General features: G+C 41.2%; 1 protein-coding gene across 1 annotated transcript; it reads left to right on the top strand.

The window, feature by feature from the left end:
- The first annotated feature begins 2,674 nt into the window (after positions 1-2,674).
- On the top strand, positions 2,675-11,543 carry LOC142404758 (C-type lectin domain family 12 member B-like). Its single transcript, XM_075491758.1, has 8 exons — positions 2,675-2,750; positions 2,832-2,924; positions 6,307-6,405; positions 7,114-7,257; positions 8,401-8,555; positions 10,031-10,146; positions 10,964-11,158; positions 11,256-11,543. The coding sequence occupies exons 2-7, from the start codon at positions 2,834-2,836 to the stop codon at positions 11,127-11,129; spliced, it is 771 nt and encodes a 256-aa protein (XP_075347873.1). The 5' UTR covers positions 2,675-2,750; positions 2,832-2,833; the 3' UTR covers positions 11,130-11,158; positions 11,256-11,543.
- The last annotated feature ends 3,457 nt before the right edge of the window (positions 11,544-15,000 follow it).

The raw sequence follows: 15,000 nt of genomic DNA, 5'->3' as shown, positions 1-15,000 counted from the left end.
CAGATCATATCCTTCTTAAAGTTTGGTGGTCAGAACAATGAAGCAGAGTATTCCGGATGTGGTGACACTACTGCTTTATATACCAGCACTTAAATTCTACTACCTCTGCTCTAGACACTTCTTCTCATGTAACTGGTATAATATCTTAACATGCACTGTATATTCCTTGTTCCTACTCAAACTCACAGGAAATATTATTATACTCAGGTCCTTCTCTTTTTGAGCCCTTTCTGATTCAGAAAGTTCTGGCTACCAATTCCCATATATGTGGCCCTGCTATTTGCGTTATTGAATTTCACCCCATTTTGATTTTTCCGTTCCTTAAGACTTGAAGGAGAATGAACTGTAGCTGTATTTGCTTACAACAAATTAGAAACACTCTATGTTTTAGATTCAGTCAAGAAATCTTTCTCTAATTTACCTTCAGCACTGCCAACTGGCAAACGATCTTTGCAACGCATTTTGAGATGTAGCACAACAGATTATGTATCGACTAAATAAACAGCAAGGGCTTCTTCCTGTAAGTCCAGAAGTTTGTTGGAGTCAGCTGTCTAGATCAAACAAACATTGAAATTCTCACATTTATGCCATTTTTTAATACTTCAAACAGCCAGACGTTTTCTCACTCTGTATAAGGGTCATTTAAGAAACGGAGAAGAGACAGCATTTCTCAGCTGACAAATAGTCATACTACAACAGGATGATTATATAGGTTTTCTGTTAGAGCCTTATCTTACTTTCTTTATTTTAGACCTTATGTATAATTTCTTTTAAATGGCTTTAATTGTTTATTGTCTGGAGCAATAGTCAAATATTAAATTATAATAGTCAATAAATAAATAAAAAGGATATTATCATACAGATTATTTTTCTTAATGCCTACATGAAAATGTTACAGCTTTCAGAGGTGCTGGGTGCTGGCTTGCCTCCTTTAAGTCAATGAAGAGCCTCTGAAAGTTGAAATCCTTTATCCTGGTGCCTAAGAGATGATGTAGAGTGGAACTTTCAAAAGCTCCAGAATTATTTTGGTGCATAAAGCTGATGGATCATTTTAGGTATTTACAAATAAACATGTTTTACCAATGACACTTCCCTAAACAAGCACACTTGTGGAAAAAAAAACCAAAAAACCCCCCCCAAAACAAAAAAAAACCCCACACCAAAAACCAGGTCAGGTTGATTTTTAGTAGAGTTTGGTTTCTGGAAACCTTGGCTGTTTTTTTGATATTTTGTATTAAATGTTTGGGTTTTTTATGTTCCATCTACATAGCTGATCCAGTATTTTAATGATCTAAGTTTCTTTTGTTAATTTAGACTAGTCATTTTGATTTTAGCACTGATATAAAGAATAATGTTTGGTTAATTTTCTCAGTAAAGCGAAAAATGAAAGCCTAAGTCTCAGTTATGCAGGTCCAAAAGTACAAAGGAGGATTAGTTAGCTCATTTTTAGAACACTTTAAACGTCTAACATGGGGTAGAATAGTGTACGTAAGCCTTATGCTAATCACTCAGGTGGTAATGTGCGTGCGTAATCTACTTCTGTTCCAGTCATCATTTTCGCTAAATTGCAAAAATTGTACACAAGCACCAGGCTTCCTGTTTCTGTCATGCACATTCAAGGTTTCACAACTGTGGAAAAACATCATGAAAGAGGGCCTTAAAACTTCTCCTATTGCCCTACACAATTCTTTGGATAATAGCAATAGTCCAGCAAAGCACTGGCCTACCAGCGTAACAAAGAATTGCTCTTCTCCAGAGAAATGCAGTGACCGATAGACTCACGGCAGGCACACCGCAGTAGAGCAGGTGGCCAGTTTCTCATGCAATGAAACACATACTCCCTCCTTGGCTATCCAAGTCTCCCTGTCATTTCTTTTCCTCTGTAGGATTGTTTGTTCACCTCAGAGGAAGGTAGTTCCTACAGCTGCGTCCATCTCTGCGAAGGAGATACATGAAATGTATTTTCTTGAAGACCCACTTTACTGTGCAGTCTCGAAATCTGAGTGTTAATGTATGCTTTTCCTCATGCCATAGATCTGGAGAAGAAATGAAGAACAAAGAAAATTATTCCAGAAATTGAAATAAAACATTAATGCCAGAAAACGGAGTGGAAGAAAATATATTCTGAGATGTAGCCTTTGTCAAGAGGTCCTTCTAGTTTGGTGACTTAGAGCTCCCAGTCCGAACGATCACTTTAGGAAGTTGGCATGGAAGGTAGAAGCCAACACCCTGACATATCCTAGCTGAGGTGCCAACCTTGAGCACAAGTGCTTACTTCTTTTGGATGAGAGCGCAATTTGCCAGCTTTAAGATGCAAGTCCACCGTTTGGTTTGCTTTCAGCACATTCCAGTAAGAAACAGAAACTAAAGTGTGATCACAAATCTGCTGCTGAAAAGGGCTGCTCAAACTAAAGGACAGCCTCAAAGCTGTAAAACAATTTATTCAATTCTGTGTTTCAAGCCTGAACGTGATGTAGTCAGGAATTAAATGTTTTCTTCCCAAAGGAAGAAGAGTTCTAATGAAAAGAGAAGAGTTCTACAAAAGTGGGTGCATTTTCTTCACTAATGGCAGAGAGAACTACATGCTAGTCAGCAAGGGCAGAAGTGAGGTAAAGAGGAAGAAAGAGAATATAGCAGCGAGTGAGAGAAGAACATTTTCTTGGCAGTACTGTGACTGAGGAAGCTCAGATGTATCTGGATGTCTTTGCTGCTTCATTTGTGTCTGCCAATATAAGGAACCCTGCAAAGGGGTACGTTTTCTTCTTAGCTTACTAGCTGCAAATGCTAGATCTTTTTCTACCTTTTTGTTCTGACACTTTTCTTTTTACCAGCTATGACAGAAGAAGTAACATATGCCAATCTGAAATTTGAAAACAGCCATGAGCTGGATAATATCACAAAGCCTGAAGATACTAAGGAAAAAGGTGTAGTATCTATGAAGCTTTTATGACTTATTCTTGCTAAAGTAGATGGGATGGGAAATACTTTTAATTATATGCCCAAGGGGGCTTTGTTAGCTTTGTTACTATCAGAAAAGTTATGCTAGTTACAAATGTGTCCTGTTTTTTGTTGCTGTCATTTCTGCCTGAACTTTTTAGAGTTTCGAAAGTATACCTGAAATAGTGATCTTATTATTTCATGGAAAAGCATATTACTGAGAGTTATACTAAGCTCCACAAATAGTCCTAATTGTCTAAACCTCAAAAGAGTTAACTTGAACTAATTTTTCAAGTGGATCAGTTCCATTTAATTTCTCCATGAATTTGCATTCAAGCTTAGGACGGAATCAGTTTTAACTCACTCACTTTATTTCACTTCTGAAGTTCTAGCCTGAATTAAGGCACTGGTTTTGAAATGGCTGTATCTGTTAAAGGGCTGAATGCATTTTAAATACTATATTTTAAATACTAATTTTAAATTAATTTTGCTTAATTTGTGTAAATTGCTTAAGAGTATCTGTGAAGATGAACTCTAGATTTGAGTGGTGCAACTCATGGAAACAAAGAACATAGGAAGCGCTAGCTGTTTGTGGGGTCAGGCTCTAGAGCAGAGGCTTACAAACAAGAGGACAACTTGCATGTGATTCAGAAGGAATTTTCTGGGGAATTCTGTATCAAAGAGCCATGGTTTCAAACGCTTTTATATTTTTTGAACATATGTTATGCTTTTGAAACACATGGTATGTTTTTTGAACATTGTTATGTTAAGTTATGGTTTTGAGCATTGCCAAAGGATAATTCAGGGGCTAAAAAAATAAGGAAGAATCTGAACTGTCTTTGTGTTAAGCTCTGGGCTTCTTTTCCTTTAACGTCCAATGACACCAGTATCCTCATATGACTCCAGAGGTCCTGCTTCTATGTCCCAGGGCAGACAATGTATATTTCATGTTGAGAAAGCACTATTCTGAGAGGGCACAGCATAGTCTGTGCATTATTTTACAAACATCAAATTGAAACAACCACAATGAATGAATATATCCATTCTAGGACCCCAGAGTACTGTACAGGAAGGAGGACCCAGCCCAAGGTCCCTTCAGCTGTGCTAGATGTAGCAGAAGCAGTGTGAGGTTACAAAGTACAGTACAGGGAACCATTACCTAAAGAAACTCTTGAGGCAATAATTTAATTAAAACAGCCAAAGCTAAAACTACTGGTTGGTCTTGATTCATATTGCTGCCCAGAAAATATTTTGTATTTGTTTATGAAATCTCACTTTCAAACTACAAAATCTTCGTTTCTTCTCATCTAAAAGCTCCAGGAAGCGTAGACTATAATGTTTTCAGTCTTCAGCTTAGGGCTGTGACTTTGTAGGGGTAGGAACATTTTTTTTTTCCCTTTAGCTCCAATTCATATGAGTCTATTTAGCAGCCTGCCTTAGGGAGTCAAATTTCTATTACTGAATTTCTCCAGGCACCTAATATTCCGCTTCAGAGCATGTACAGAAGCACTTTGACCTTAAAAATATCCATATGTCCTAGCAGGCAATGTGTCCTTAAGTCTTGTTAGGATCGATAAGGTACATAATTCTCCTGTGCAGGCTTTATCTCTGAGTGTATCTGTCATATGCCTGTGAGATCAGACTTTGGAAAATAATGCAGAAGGAACATGTTCTTTCTCTTCGTGAAGCGCCTGGGTATTTCTCTTTTATGCAATACCAAGTGGTTAGAGCACTTCCTTAGACTGGGGAGCACTTCCTTTCTTGCATTCTGTGATGAAATGCAGATACAGAGAGAGTAGCAGATGTAATATATATTTAGGAAGGCTTTTGTCAGTGTCTCTTACAGTATTGTCATTTTAAAGCTGAGGAAGTATGAGCTACATGGTGGACCGTTAGGTGGGTTGAAAACTTGCTGGTCTACCAGGCTCAAGGGGAAGTAACCAATGGCTCAACATCTGTTTGGTGGCAGAGTCCCTCAGAGGTCTCTCAGGGGTTAATACTGAGCCTATATGGTTTAATATCCTCATCAATGATCTGAACAATGACACAGAGTGTGTCTTCAGCAAATTTATAATGCTACTAAACTAGGGGTGGTGGCTGACACTACCAAGTGATAGAACTTCAGTACAGAGGAACCTTGAGAAACTTGAGCACTGGGTCAGCAGAAACCCCATGAAGATCCACAAGTTGTTGTGCACTGAGGCTGGACTAATCCCAGGCAGTGGTACAGACTGGGCGCAGGCTGGCTGTGGAGGCCTCTGCTGGAAAGGACCTGGGGTTTATGGTGAACCCCCATGGTTGAATATAAGCCAGCAGTGATCTGTGCCCCAGTTCAAGACAACATCCATTGCTCGATCTTCTTTCACCTGTTATAATTCATCAACATGAGTTTCTATAGAGTGAGGTCTTGTACAACATTTTGCCCAGGATGGCTTCACCACAGGAGGTGACTACAGGTTATCTGTAGGAGAGGCACACTGCATTGTTTCCATTCCTGTTCCTTCAGCTTGACACACTAAATTTCAGTTCCTACTTCTTCAGCAATTCAGCCCTCAATTTTAAATACCCATTTCCCTTTTCTAGACTAGCAATTTCCTCTCCACATTCCCTTTCTACTGCCTTTATTGGATTAAGTCAGGCTGGCTGGGTGCAGCTCCCCACAAAGTCCACGTAGTGGCAACTTTAATATCTGCCTTAGATTTAGTGCTTCCCTGACAAACTGAATGCTTTTTCTCCCTCCTTCAGTGCATCTTAACCCATGAATCTTCCAGCTCCTATAAACAAGGTCTCTTTTGGATGACTCACACGCTTAAAATTTCTTTTGCTCAGCAAAAGTGTGTTCCTTTTTCTCCTCAATGAGTGCTTATTTCTGTATCTAGGCTGTAACACTTATTACAGAAAAATTCTCTGTGAATTCCTAGCTAGAAATGTCAAACTACCATAAAGTACCAGAGGAGTTTACTATAGCACTCAGATTAACCAGATTACCACAGATATATGCCGCACATCACAAATTACCACAACCATACAGTGCATATTTGTTTTCAGCTTTCAGCAATCAACTTTCTACATTTTGCAATACCTTGCTTTCTCAGTGTCTTTTGCCAAACTCTTGCCACAGTCTATGGCCTTCGAAAGGACCAAGGCTGTCCACGTTCACCACTAAGCTGTCGTGATCTCTCACTGTTTTACTCTGTTTGGGCATCTTTTGCTGTGTGCAGAGACTGCAGCAGGAATATACAATCGTATAAAGTAAAAGCAATTACTTATTGACCAATGCACCACAAAGATGGCTGCGATTTAATGAGGCTAATGTGTTCACCGTTCTCTTAGTATCGCACCTCCATTTCATGACTGAATTCCCCCCAGGGCCTCCCACTTCATCCCGCTCTTACTGGCCAGTAGTCCTGATTTTGTTCACGCTGTGCCTGGCATTGCTGGTGGTGCTGGTGACCCTGGCAGTTTTATGTAAGTACTAATGCATTTCAGTTTGCTGGGGGGCTCAAGCTACTGAATAACATCAGACTGACATGTCCTTCAGGTGCAATTTCTGGTTCAGCTGAGAACAGGCAAACAGGCAAAACAGATATTTTCCCTTGCTGCAGCATCTTTGTCCTCTTCTCGATGTGATGAGGCTAGAAATGAGCAACATGGAGGGGAGCTGGACAGGAGTGGAGTATGAGATTCACTGCTTGCTCTGGCTGCTGTTGTCTGGTCTCCTAAAAACTGTATCCACAATCCTGCTGTACTGATTAAGGATGGATTGAATTCCCCTTTGATAATGCTGGATCTGAAGGGAAAAGCTTTGTGTCACAGTAAACAGGTTGTGCCATCAGGTACCTCCCACCCGCAGCAATTCCACTGTGATCCGGAGCTGAAGTCCACATTTTTAGGAAAAAAGCAAAGCCTGCAAACCAATATAAGAGAAAGATACAAAATGGAAATATATGATAAAAAGTGACACTTTAATTTTGTTGTTCACTCACAGCCAAATAATAAGAAATCCACTATGCAAATGTTCTCCATCTCAGCAGCCCTTACATGCAACTGTTTGGGAAGGAATATCATTTATCCCAAATGGTTTATTTATCCCTAATGATATGCTAAGACATTCCCTGTCTGTGTCCCACCCTTTCTGAACGACAGCACTGGAAAATGTCTTATTGTGAATTTCAGTTTTCCAGATTCGCCAGGACTACAGGACACAACTTAGAGACCTCAACATGACAAAGAATGAGCTGCATGCAAATTTCTCAAATACGCTGCAAGCAATAGGAAATCAGCTGTGCTTGGACGGGAAAAAAAAACTTAAAACTAGTGGTAAATCAAGTTTTGATGAGGGCTTATCTTTCAACATGGCAGGGAAGGAAATGAGATGTGTCTTCTGTGTCTACTCAGGTCTGTCTCCTCAGGTGAACCTGTGTCTTCTCAAATGTGACCACCTAGAAAGTAGCCAATTAGCTTGTCTGCTTCATGCAGTGACTAGAGACAGGTGCCCAGCCTGGCCATATGTGCACTGGTGTGGGGCCTGGCAGTAGTATCAGGGTTTCAGGATTTAGTTTCCATAAGAAAAGGGTTCTGCAAGATGCCTTCTGGACATGCCGGTTCCCATCAACACTAGTTCAGGGATCTCTACAACATGCTCATCTGCATCTAATAGACAATTTTACAGCGGTGCCTGAGAATTAAACAAGTATGAACAGCAGTCCACACACAGGACAGTGTGCTAGTACCAACCCCAGGTAAGACAGGAATCTCCTAAAGTCAGAAGTGATGTGTGGTGAAGCATAGCTAAACCAACCTGGGAGTTCACTCCCTGTCTCCTGACTGTGTCCAGTGCAGGGCTATTTCTGAAATCAGTTTGCCACAGCTCAGTTATTTAAGTGGCATCTGACAACAAGCCAGCCAGACAATTAGCTCTCTTCAGAAATCATACTCTGAGGAGTAGGGGCATCGGGCAAAGGGATCCTATTGTGACTGTTGGGAAAGCGGATTTCATTTGTCCAGATGTTGTTCCACAGACAAGCTAACTGTCTAGGTCTCACTTTTAGTCCATGAAGAGAAACTGGTAATGCAAGGATACAGTCTGTTTCCTCCCAAGAAAGACACCTGAAATGACAGAAAAAGCATGTGAGACACACCTACTGCTGTCCATTGACTAAAATTGGAATCCAGATGGGTTGACTCATGTCAGCTTTGCAGACTCCTAAAATTAGGCAAAATAAATCCCATTTGCACCACCTGAACCTCCTCCCAGTGCTAAAGGAATGGGAGAGATAGAGGGATGATTCAGTTTTCATCTCTTTAATTACCTGAATCTTTTGGGACCACAGTGGGATTTTGACTGAACGAGGACCGTCTCAAACACTCAGTCCCTACGGATCTTGTTGTCACAGGTCAACAGCGATGTTCTGTGAGGGACAGCCTGGGAACAGAAATGGGGTGATGGTTTTCCTTTTCCAGGCCAGAACTGTGTACTCTGCCCTGCAAACTGGAAGTGGGAAGGTGGCGATACATGTTACTACCACTCCAAGGAACAGATGTCGTGGGAACAGAGTTGCCGGTTTTGTTCCTCACGAAACTCTACTCTTCTTCAGATAAAAGAGGCAGCGAAGCTGGTATGGACTGGTTTCTCACTCTGTTTAGCATGGAAGAAGTTCATGCACCCTATCAGCTACTCAATTCACACGTAATTTTCTTAAATGGCACTGTGAGCGTGAGTTTTTCTACAGTGATCAGGTTGTCCGAGGCAGTGCTAAGCCATAGGACTGGTCATTGCCACACAAAGCACTGCCCTTCGAGCGGCTGGCAGTTGGAGACAGCTCAGCTTGCCGTGTCTTGCTGTGGCTGGCTACTTACTGGGATGACTGGTGAAAGCAGGTTCATGGCTGTTTTGTCGTGGGCAATGATTTCACTAATTTAACAAGTATTACAGATCCATACAAGGATTTGGTAAGACATTAGTGTGAAAACCTCTTTTAACCTGGTCTCCCCATAGGTAAAACATAGTTGTCCCCATTTTGTGGAAGTTCCTCCCACAAAACTTGATCTCATCTTTTAAATCAAAATTAAAATACTTGGCAGAGAATTGATGAAATCTGGTCTAATCTTTTAGTAAATGAAAACAAACTGAGGTGGGAAAAGAAAATGCCAGGTGTAGAGTGAAATAATGCTTTTGCCTCTGGATGCCAGCAGACATATTGGAAGACTGAAGGCAGAAAAGGTGTCCCAAGAGCTAGCAGTCAGGGCTGGGCTGGTCTGCTCTCCAGCACTTGACAAATGCCAGTTCCCCTCTCACTGAGCTGCAGGCCGTAAGGTTGCTCCCAGAAGGAAAAAGGAGCAGCTTTATTCTCACCCTCCCAAATTGGTGACAGCAAAGATTGTGAGGTGCAGTCTGTTCTAGCCGACTTAATCACAGCATTGAGAGGTATGAGCAAAAAGAGAAAATGGAGAAGTGCACTGGGAGTGACAATGATAAGTGAAGAAGGAGAACAACAGAAATAATTGAATTCAAATCTTCAGAGAATTCCCTCAAGCAGCAGTGAGAAAGGCAGCATTATTTAAGTTTACATTCTCACCTGTTCTGCTCAGAGCATTTTTTAAGAACAGAATATTGCTAAATGCTTTACTTTAAGACCTCCTCTACTTGTTCTAGTCCAGCTTTTGGGAATAAGTAAATGATGCTAGAGTCGTGTGAAGGTTCAACAATCAAACCCAACAGCTCCCTGCCGAGGCTTCCTTTTCGCTGTTGACAAATGCTAAGGACAGAGTAAAGGGGGAGCAATGATTCACTCTGAAGTGGGGGAGAACAATCCAGTGTTTCACCCAGAGTGTTTAAATCAGGTTGATGAGGGTGGCATTGCTCTTTGGAGCTACAAATGCATCTTCTCTCTGATTAAAAACAGCTCTCTTATAATTTCTCTGTTGATACAAGGCTTTTTCTCTAAAAGCAGAACTTGTCCTGGCAGGTTGACAATTTGTGGTATTTATGTTCTTCAAGCAATTTCCATGAATGCTTTCAACTTCTGAGCCTAAATATTTATTTTTAATATCTTCCTGAATATCTGTTTTGAATTGTGCTTACTCTGCATAGGAACTAGTAAAAACATTTCCTAGAAAAACATACTGGCTTGGATTAACATTTAGAGCTGAACAGAGAGCCTGGTATTGGGCAGACAACACAACTCTTACAGAAGAACAAAAGTCTTGGTAAGTGGGCAGCTTTCCTGCAGTACATAAAGTTGGTCATCACCCATATGCAACTCCCAGTTTCTCTGACACAAAGGGAACATTGAACAGCCAACTTTTATGCAGCAACTTTATGCAACTTTCTCTGTATTTTGGATCTCACTTTTCCATTCCAGATTTTTCCTGGCCTCACCCAGGACTGCTTGGAGGGTGGTCTAGGCACTGTTACTGGGCAAAAGAAGTACCCTGAAAGTTTATTTCCACAATTTAGTTTCAGATTGACAATAAATGTCGTGTGTTTCTCTTGCATTTGAAACCTTGTTTCAGTGAGGACACATGGGAAAAACTCCAATGGAAAGGTGTTTCATTTCATGCTTTTGATTTTATACTTTTTTTCATTTTTATATAAGACACTATTTACTCTCTAGAATCATTTCACTTCGGTTTAACATGTTATTTCAGAAATATAATATATTTTTCTTCTTGCTTTCAAACCTGCTTTGCCAATTTTCCTTTTCATTATTGGGCAGTCGCCTCTTAACGTTTCTATTGCAACAGCCACTGACACCCTCCAGTCAGTACCCAGGTGTTAGGTACAAGAAATGGTTTACAATCCACCCTTAGAGTCTGCTGGGGGTGCTTGTTGGCATGTTCAGGACAGGGTCAGCCTCCTAGGAGGTGGTGCATGATGTCACTAAGCAGTATTTCTTTGTTGGGGGTATATATTCTTCATGAAAGCCACATAATTAATTCTTGCAAAGATGGCTCTTTTTGGGAGGGGCAAGGATGCACCATTAGAATGAGGTGAGATGTAATAATAAAGATTTTTCTTTCCTAGGGCATGGTACCTAAACTACCCCCAAACCTGTGGATATTTTTATCATTCTAACCTAAGGAGCACATCATGTGAAGAAGAGTTTTACTATGTCTGTGAAAAGCCCGCCATCCAATTACAGCGAGGTAACAACCATCAGCAGGAGGACTGGTTTGTCAGATCAAAATGATGATGAGAAGCTAGAAGGCGTTCTGCAAGGTTGGAATTTATTATTTTGTTTTTCAGAACTATCACATAAGAATTTAAATATGTTGGATTGGACCTATTACATTTCCCTGTTTTCATTCTCTTTTAGACATATGTAAAAATATCATCATACTAAGGAAATGGGCATGGTGATGGGCTCCAGGAGTGACCCAAGTCTATTGTTCCAGATCCAAAACTGCCAAATGATTACTCGGTTTTAACTAACACAAGTGATGGACAAAATGGCCAAAAGTGATGGCCGGGAAAAAAGGACAGTGACAAGGCAAGCACGTAAAGATACTGCTTCTCTCCCAGCATCCACTGATACAGTCCTAATACCACTTGTCAGTTCATAACTGTACAGCTGTAACATAACACAAGTGACGATGATTAAACACGTCCATTCAGGAGATCCTTCTGATGTCTTGTTGGTCTGACTGCTTTAATACACTAGTAGGCTGGAGTATACAACACACAAACACAGTTATCCTCAGAAGGTGGGACAAGGTGTTCCCAAACTGTATTAATAATCATATTTGCTCTGGAGTACAGGGATTCATAGTCCTCATAAGGACTTGTGCATGTGTCACAGGATAAGATAACCTTCAGCCCTGGCACTGTTAGTTCTCTTTTTTTTAATTATTATCCTCCCCGCTCCCCTCCCCCCCCTTAATAATTCTGCTCTTCTTTTCTACTTTTCTAATTTTCTATTTTTTTGATCTATTGCAAGAGTTACGCTATGGTTCAGTCAGAGGTGTGAACAGAACCTCCTTTTATCTATTTTTAGGATATTTCCTGGAATGCCCCACTACTAACTTAATGTGATGAGCAAGGGCCTACAAACCCAACCATAGTGAAAATACCCCAAGCAGTGTTAATGAACAAAATGTCTCCCTCCACATCTCCATAGAACAGTGACAGTCAGGTTGAAATAAGAAATCTCAGTCCCATAACAGTGTTTTGATTTGAGCAAGAAGTCCACAAATTCCTGGCTTGGTCACCTCTGGAGACTCATGTATTCCTTGTGGATTGCGTCCCAGATTATTTATTGTGGATCATTTACCACTGGTGTAGCAACTGGGCTGCTAAAGCGTTAGTTATTCCCTTCAAGGAGCTGCTCTAGTGTCCCACTGATCTCAGCACTACACAGCAGTTTCTGATCACCAGCATGAACATTTCGGGTGTTATTTTCAAATACCAATTTCATGCTCCAGAAACCTTAGTGGATTTGCCTTCCGCTCTGCTGTTTACACTCATCACTTGCATCTCTAGCATAACCTCTCCCAGCTGCTCCTCTCAGTTCATCTCCTAGCTGTTCCTGTCTCTGGGGGTGAAAATGCAGAGTGTTTTCTGTCCTGCAGTGCAGACACAGTCCCGGTGACTTCTCAGAGTGTCTCTCAGCGTTCATTCCAGCTACACTGAAATAAGAAATCTCATGTGGAAGGTATCCTGAACTGTATTCATGGCGCATCCTTTCTTGCTAATGAAGGGCTTTGCTTTAATTTGCCAGAAAAATTTAAAAAGAAAAAAAACCCATCTGATCTTGTTTTCTCTTACATTAGAGTGACTGTGAGGAAACAAGAAGGATATTTCTAGCATGTTTTTTCATTAATGAGGCATGCCTAAGAGCAGAGGGGCGAATCCTAGGTGTTTCTGCAGTTTGTTGAAGATAAACATGAGCTGAGATTGACAGCTCCCCATGCTGACAGGCAGCCACAAGGCTACATCATATCTTTCTGTGGCCTTAGTCTTTTGGGTCAATTTACTGTCAGCCCAAAAGCAGTCTCTGGTGCAGCAACTGTATTTGTAACTGTACAGGCAGGTGGGGTTAGAGTATGGTTTCACAGTGCGCCATGCTACTGAAACAGAAGGAGCTACCTTCTTCTCAAAAAACAATGACTGAAACACCAAAAAAAAAGAAAAAAAAGAAAGAAAAAATCACCCCAGAGAAGAAAGAGAGGAGGCAGGCAGTGTCCTACCATTCACTGCAGGCATTCGGTGTGCTGCAGCAAACAACCTCATCCAGCAAGGTTGAAACTGGCAAAGGACATACCCTGGTGGTGTTGTAACCAGGTAGGGCTTAAGGATGCACTGTCTGACTGTATCCTCTTTTCCATTGAAAGGAGCTTTTCCTTACAGGGGAAGAGACATAGAAATGTATTGTTTGTGTATTGGCTGAGATGGCATTTTTGAATCACAGTTCCGTACAACAGTGTGTTTCCCATGTCTAAAACCCATTCCTCCCTGCATCCCCCCGCCCCAGTCATAAACTCTAGCTAATGCAATTTGCAAGGTCACATTCTGGTTAATAAACACAGCTGTTTTGTCCAGCCTGCTGACAACATTTATACATGGGCTGTGTTCAAATGCAGACCTAAAATTCCTGCCTTAGTTTACCTTTCTTTTCATTTTAGTCTGAAAAAACAAGAAATTTTGCCTGCCCTGGATCCTTACAAGAACAGAGAGCGTGATGGCGACGCTCCACCTTAATGCTTTTGTTAATTCTGTTCTTGCAGCAGAATCCGTTTTAAAAAGTGACTCAAAAAAAAAAGTTATATAATTAGACTCCTTATTGAATTCAGAGCTAGAAAAATAAAACAAGAAAATTATTTCACCTCCTGTTTTCTCTCCAGAAGTAAAATCAGGTTGGAGAAAAGTTTTCCCAAAGGAGATTCATTACATGCTTGAGAAGTTGTTGCTAAGACTGAAGAGGTTACTGTCATGAAAACCTGCAACCAAATTCAGTAGCATAGACATGCTTGACTCCCAGTTCTCTGCAGAAAACCCCTTTTTACACTAAGGTGCCAACATACAGGTGTCAGGCCCAATAGACAAGGATTTTTGCACCATATTTAGCATGAGGTTTTTATGAGGATATTATGGATACACCATGAATACACAGTGAATGCTACTACTGACAGTGCCTGTCTGTGTAACAAAACTGACTGTAAGCACCCTTTACTCCCAACTTTTACTTCACACCTTCTCATTGCATACGGGTAAAATATAATGCAAGAAATACATGCAGCCAGAGATATTTCTGCTCTGAAAAAATCTATTATCTGCACAGCATGGCAGGAAGAACAGCCCAGTTGTTATCCCACAAGTGTGAGGTCGTTTGCCCGGTGTGCATCCCATTTTTCAGTTCTCCGACAAAACAACATTAATTGCAATACAGTGTTATATTTTAAGGGTCCATTCTCAGGCCATTTTTCACCATCTTCCAATTGATATTGTGGCCACCATTGATTACAATATTGTTTTAGCTTCATTTTAGTCATGGTATCCCCCCCCCCCGCCCCAATTTATTCCAATTCTTCAGGATGCATCCTAGAGGAGAGCAAAGGGGTGCCTCCTGGGAAGCAGCAGCACCCATATCGGTAGTGAAAAACCCAGCATTTCTACACAAACCAGAACGAGGGATGTCTCCCTTCCTTACTCAGAAGAGAACAGAACAGCGTGTAGAAACAAACAGAACTATACCGCTGCCGCGTATCTTTCCTGATGCATCTTATGCAGAGCCCAGAACAGAACAGATGGTGCCTGCTTCCCGAGAGATCTTGCCCTTACCTTCCTTTTCTCATATCCCCCAAAAATACCTCTTTTCATTAGTGTTGCACCATTGTGTTGCTTACCGCCCGACTGCAGGAGAGGAGCTGAAGGAGTCCCTGATCAACAGGTCGACGTGCGCTGGAGTCCACTCAGGTCTCTTCTCCCCATCGGATGTGGCAAGATGAACCAGGCAAGGCTGTCAGCGCAGTCCCATCTGGGTCGCCAAAACTGTTATCCCACAAGTGTGAGGTCATTTACCTGGTGTGCGAGACGCCAATATGCACCCAGGGCAGAGGTATTTT

Source organism: Mycteria americana, chromosome 1 (genome assembly GCF_035582795.1).
Source record: "Mycteria americana isolate JAX WOST 10 ecotype Jacksonville Zoo and Gardens chromosome 1, USCA_MyAme_1.0, whole genome shotgun sequence".
Taxonomy (NCBI): Eukaryota; Metazoa; Chordata; class Aves; order Ciconiiformes; family Ciconiidae; genus Mycteria; species Mycteria americana.
This window is presented reverse-complemented; position numbering and strand designations above follow the sequence as displayed.

Coding starts and splice junctions, on each gene's coding strand:
- LOC142404758 (XM_075491758.1), top strand. CDS start 2,834: ATGACAGAAGAAGTAACATATGCCAATCTGAAATTTGAAAACAGCCAT. Junction 6,406..7,113: donor GGTGACCCTGGCAGTTTTAT/GTAAGTACTAAT, acceptor TGTGAATTTCAG/TTTTCCAGATTCGCCAGGAC. Junction 10,147..10,963: donor ACAGAAGAACAAAAGTCTTG/GTAAGTGGGCAG, acceptor TTTCTTTCCTAG/GGCATGGTACCTAAACTACC.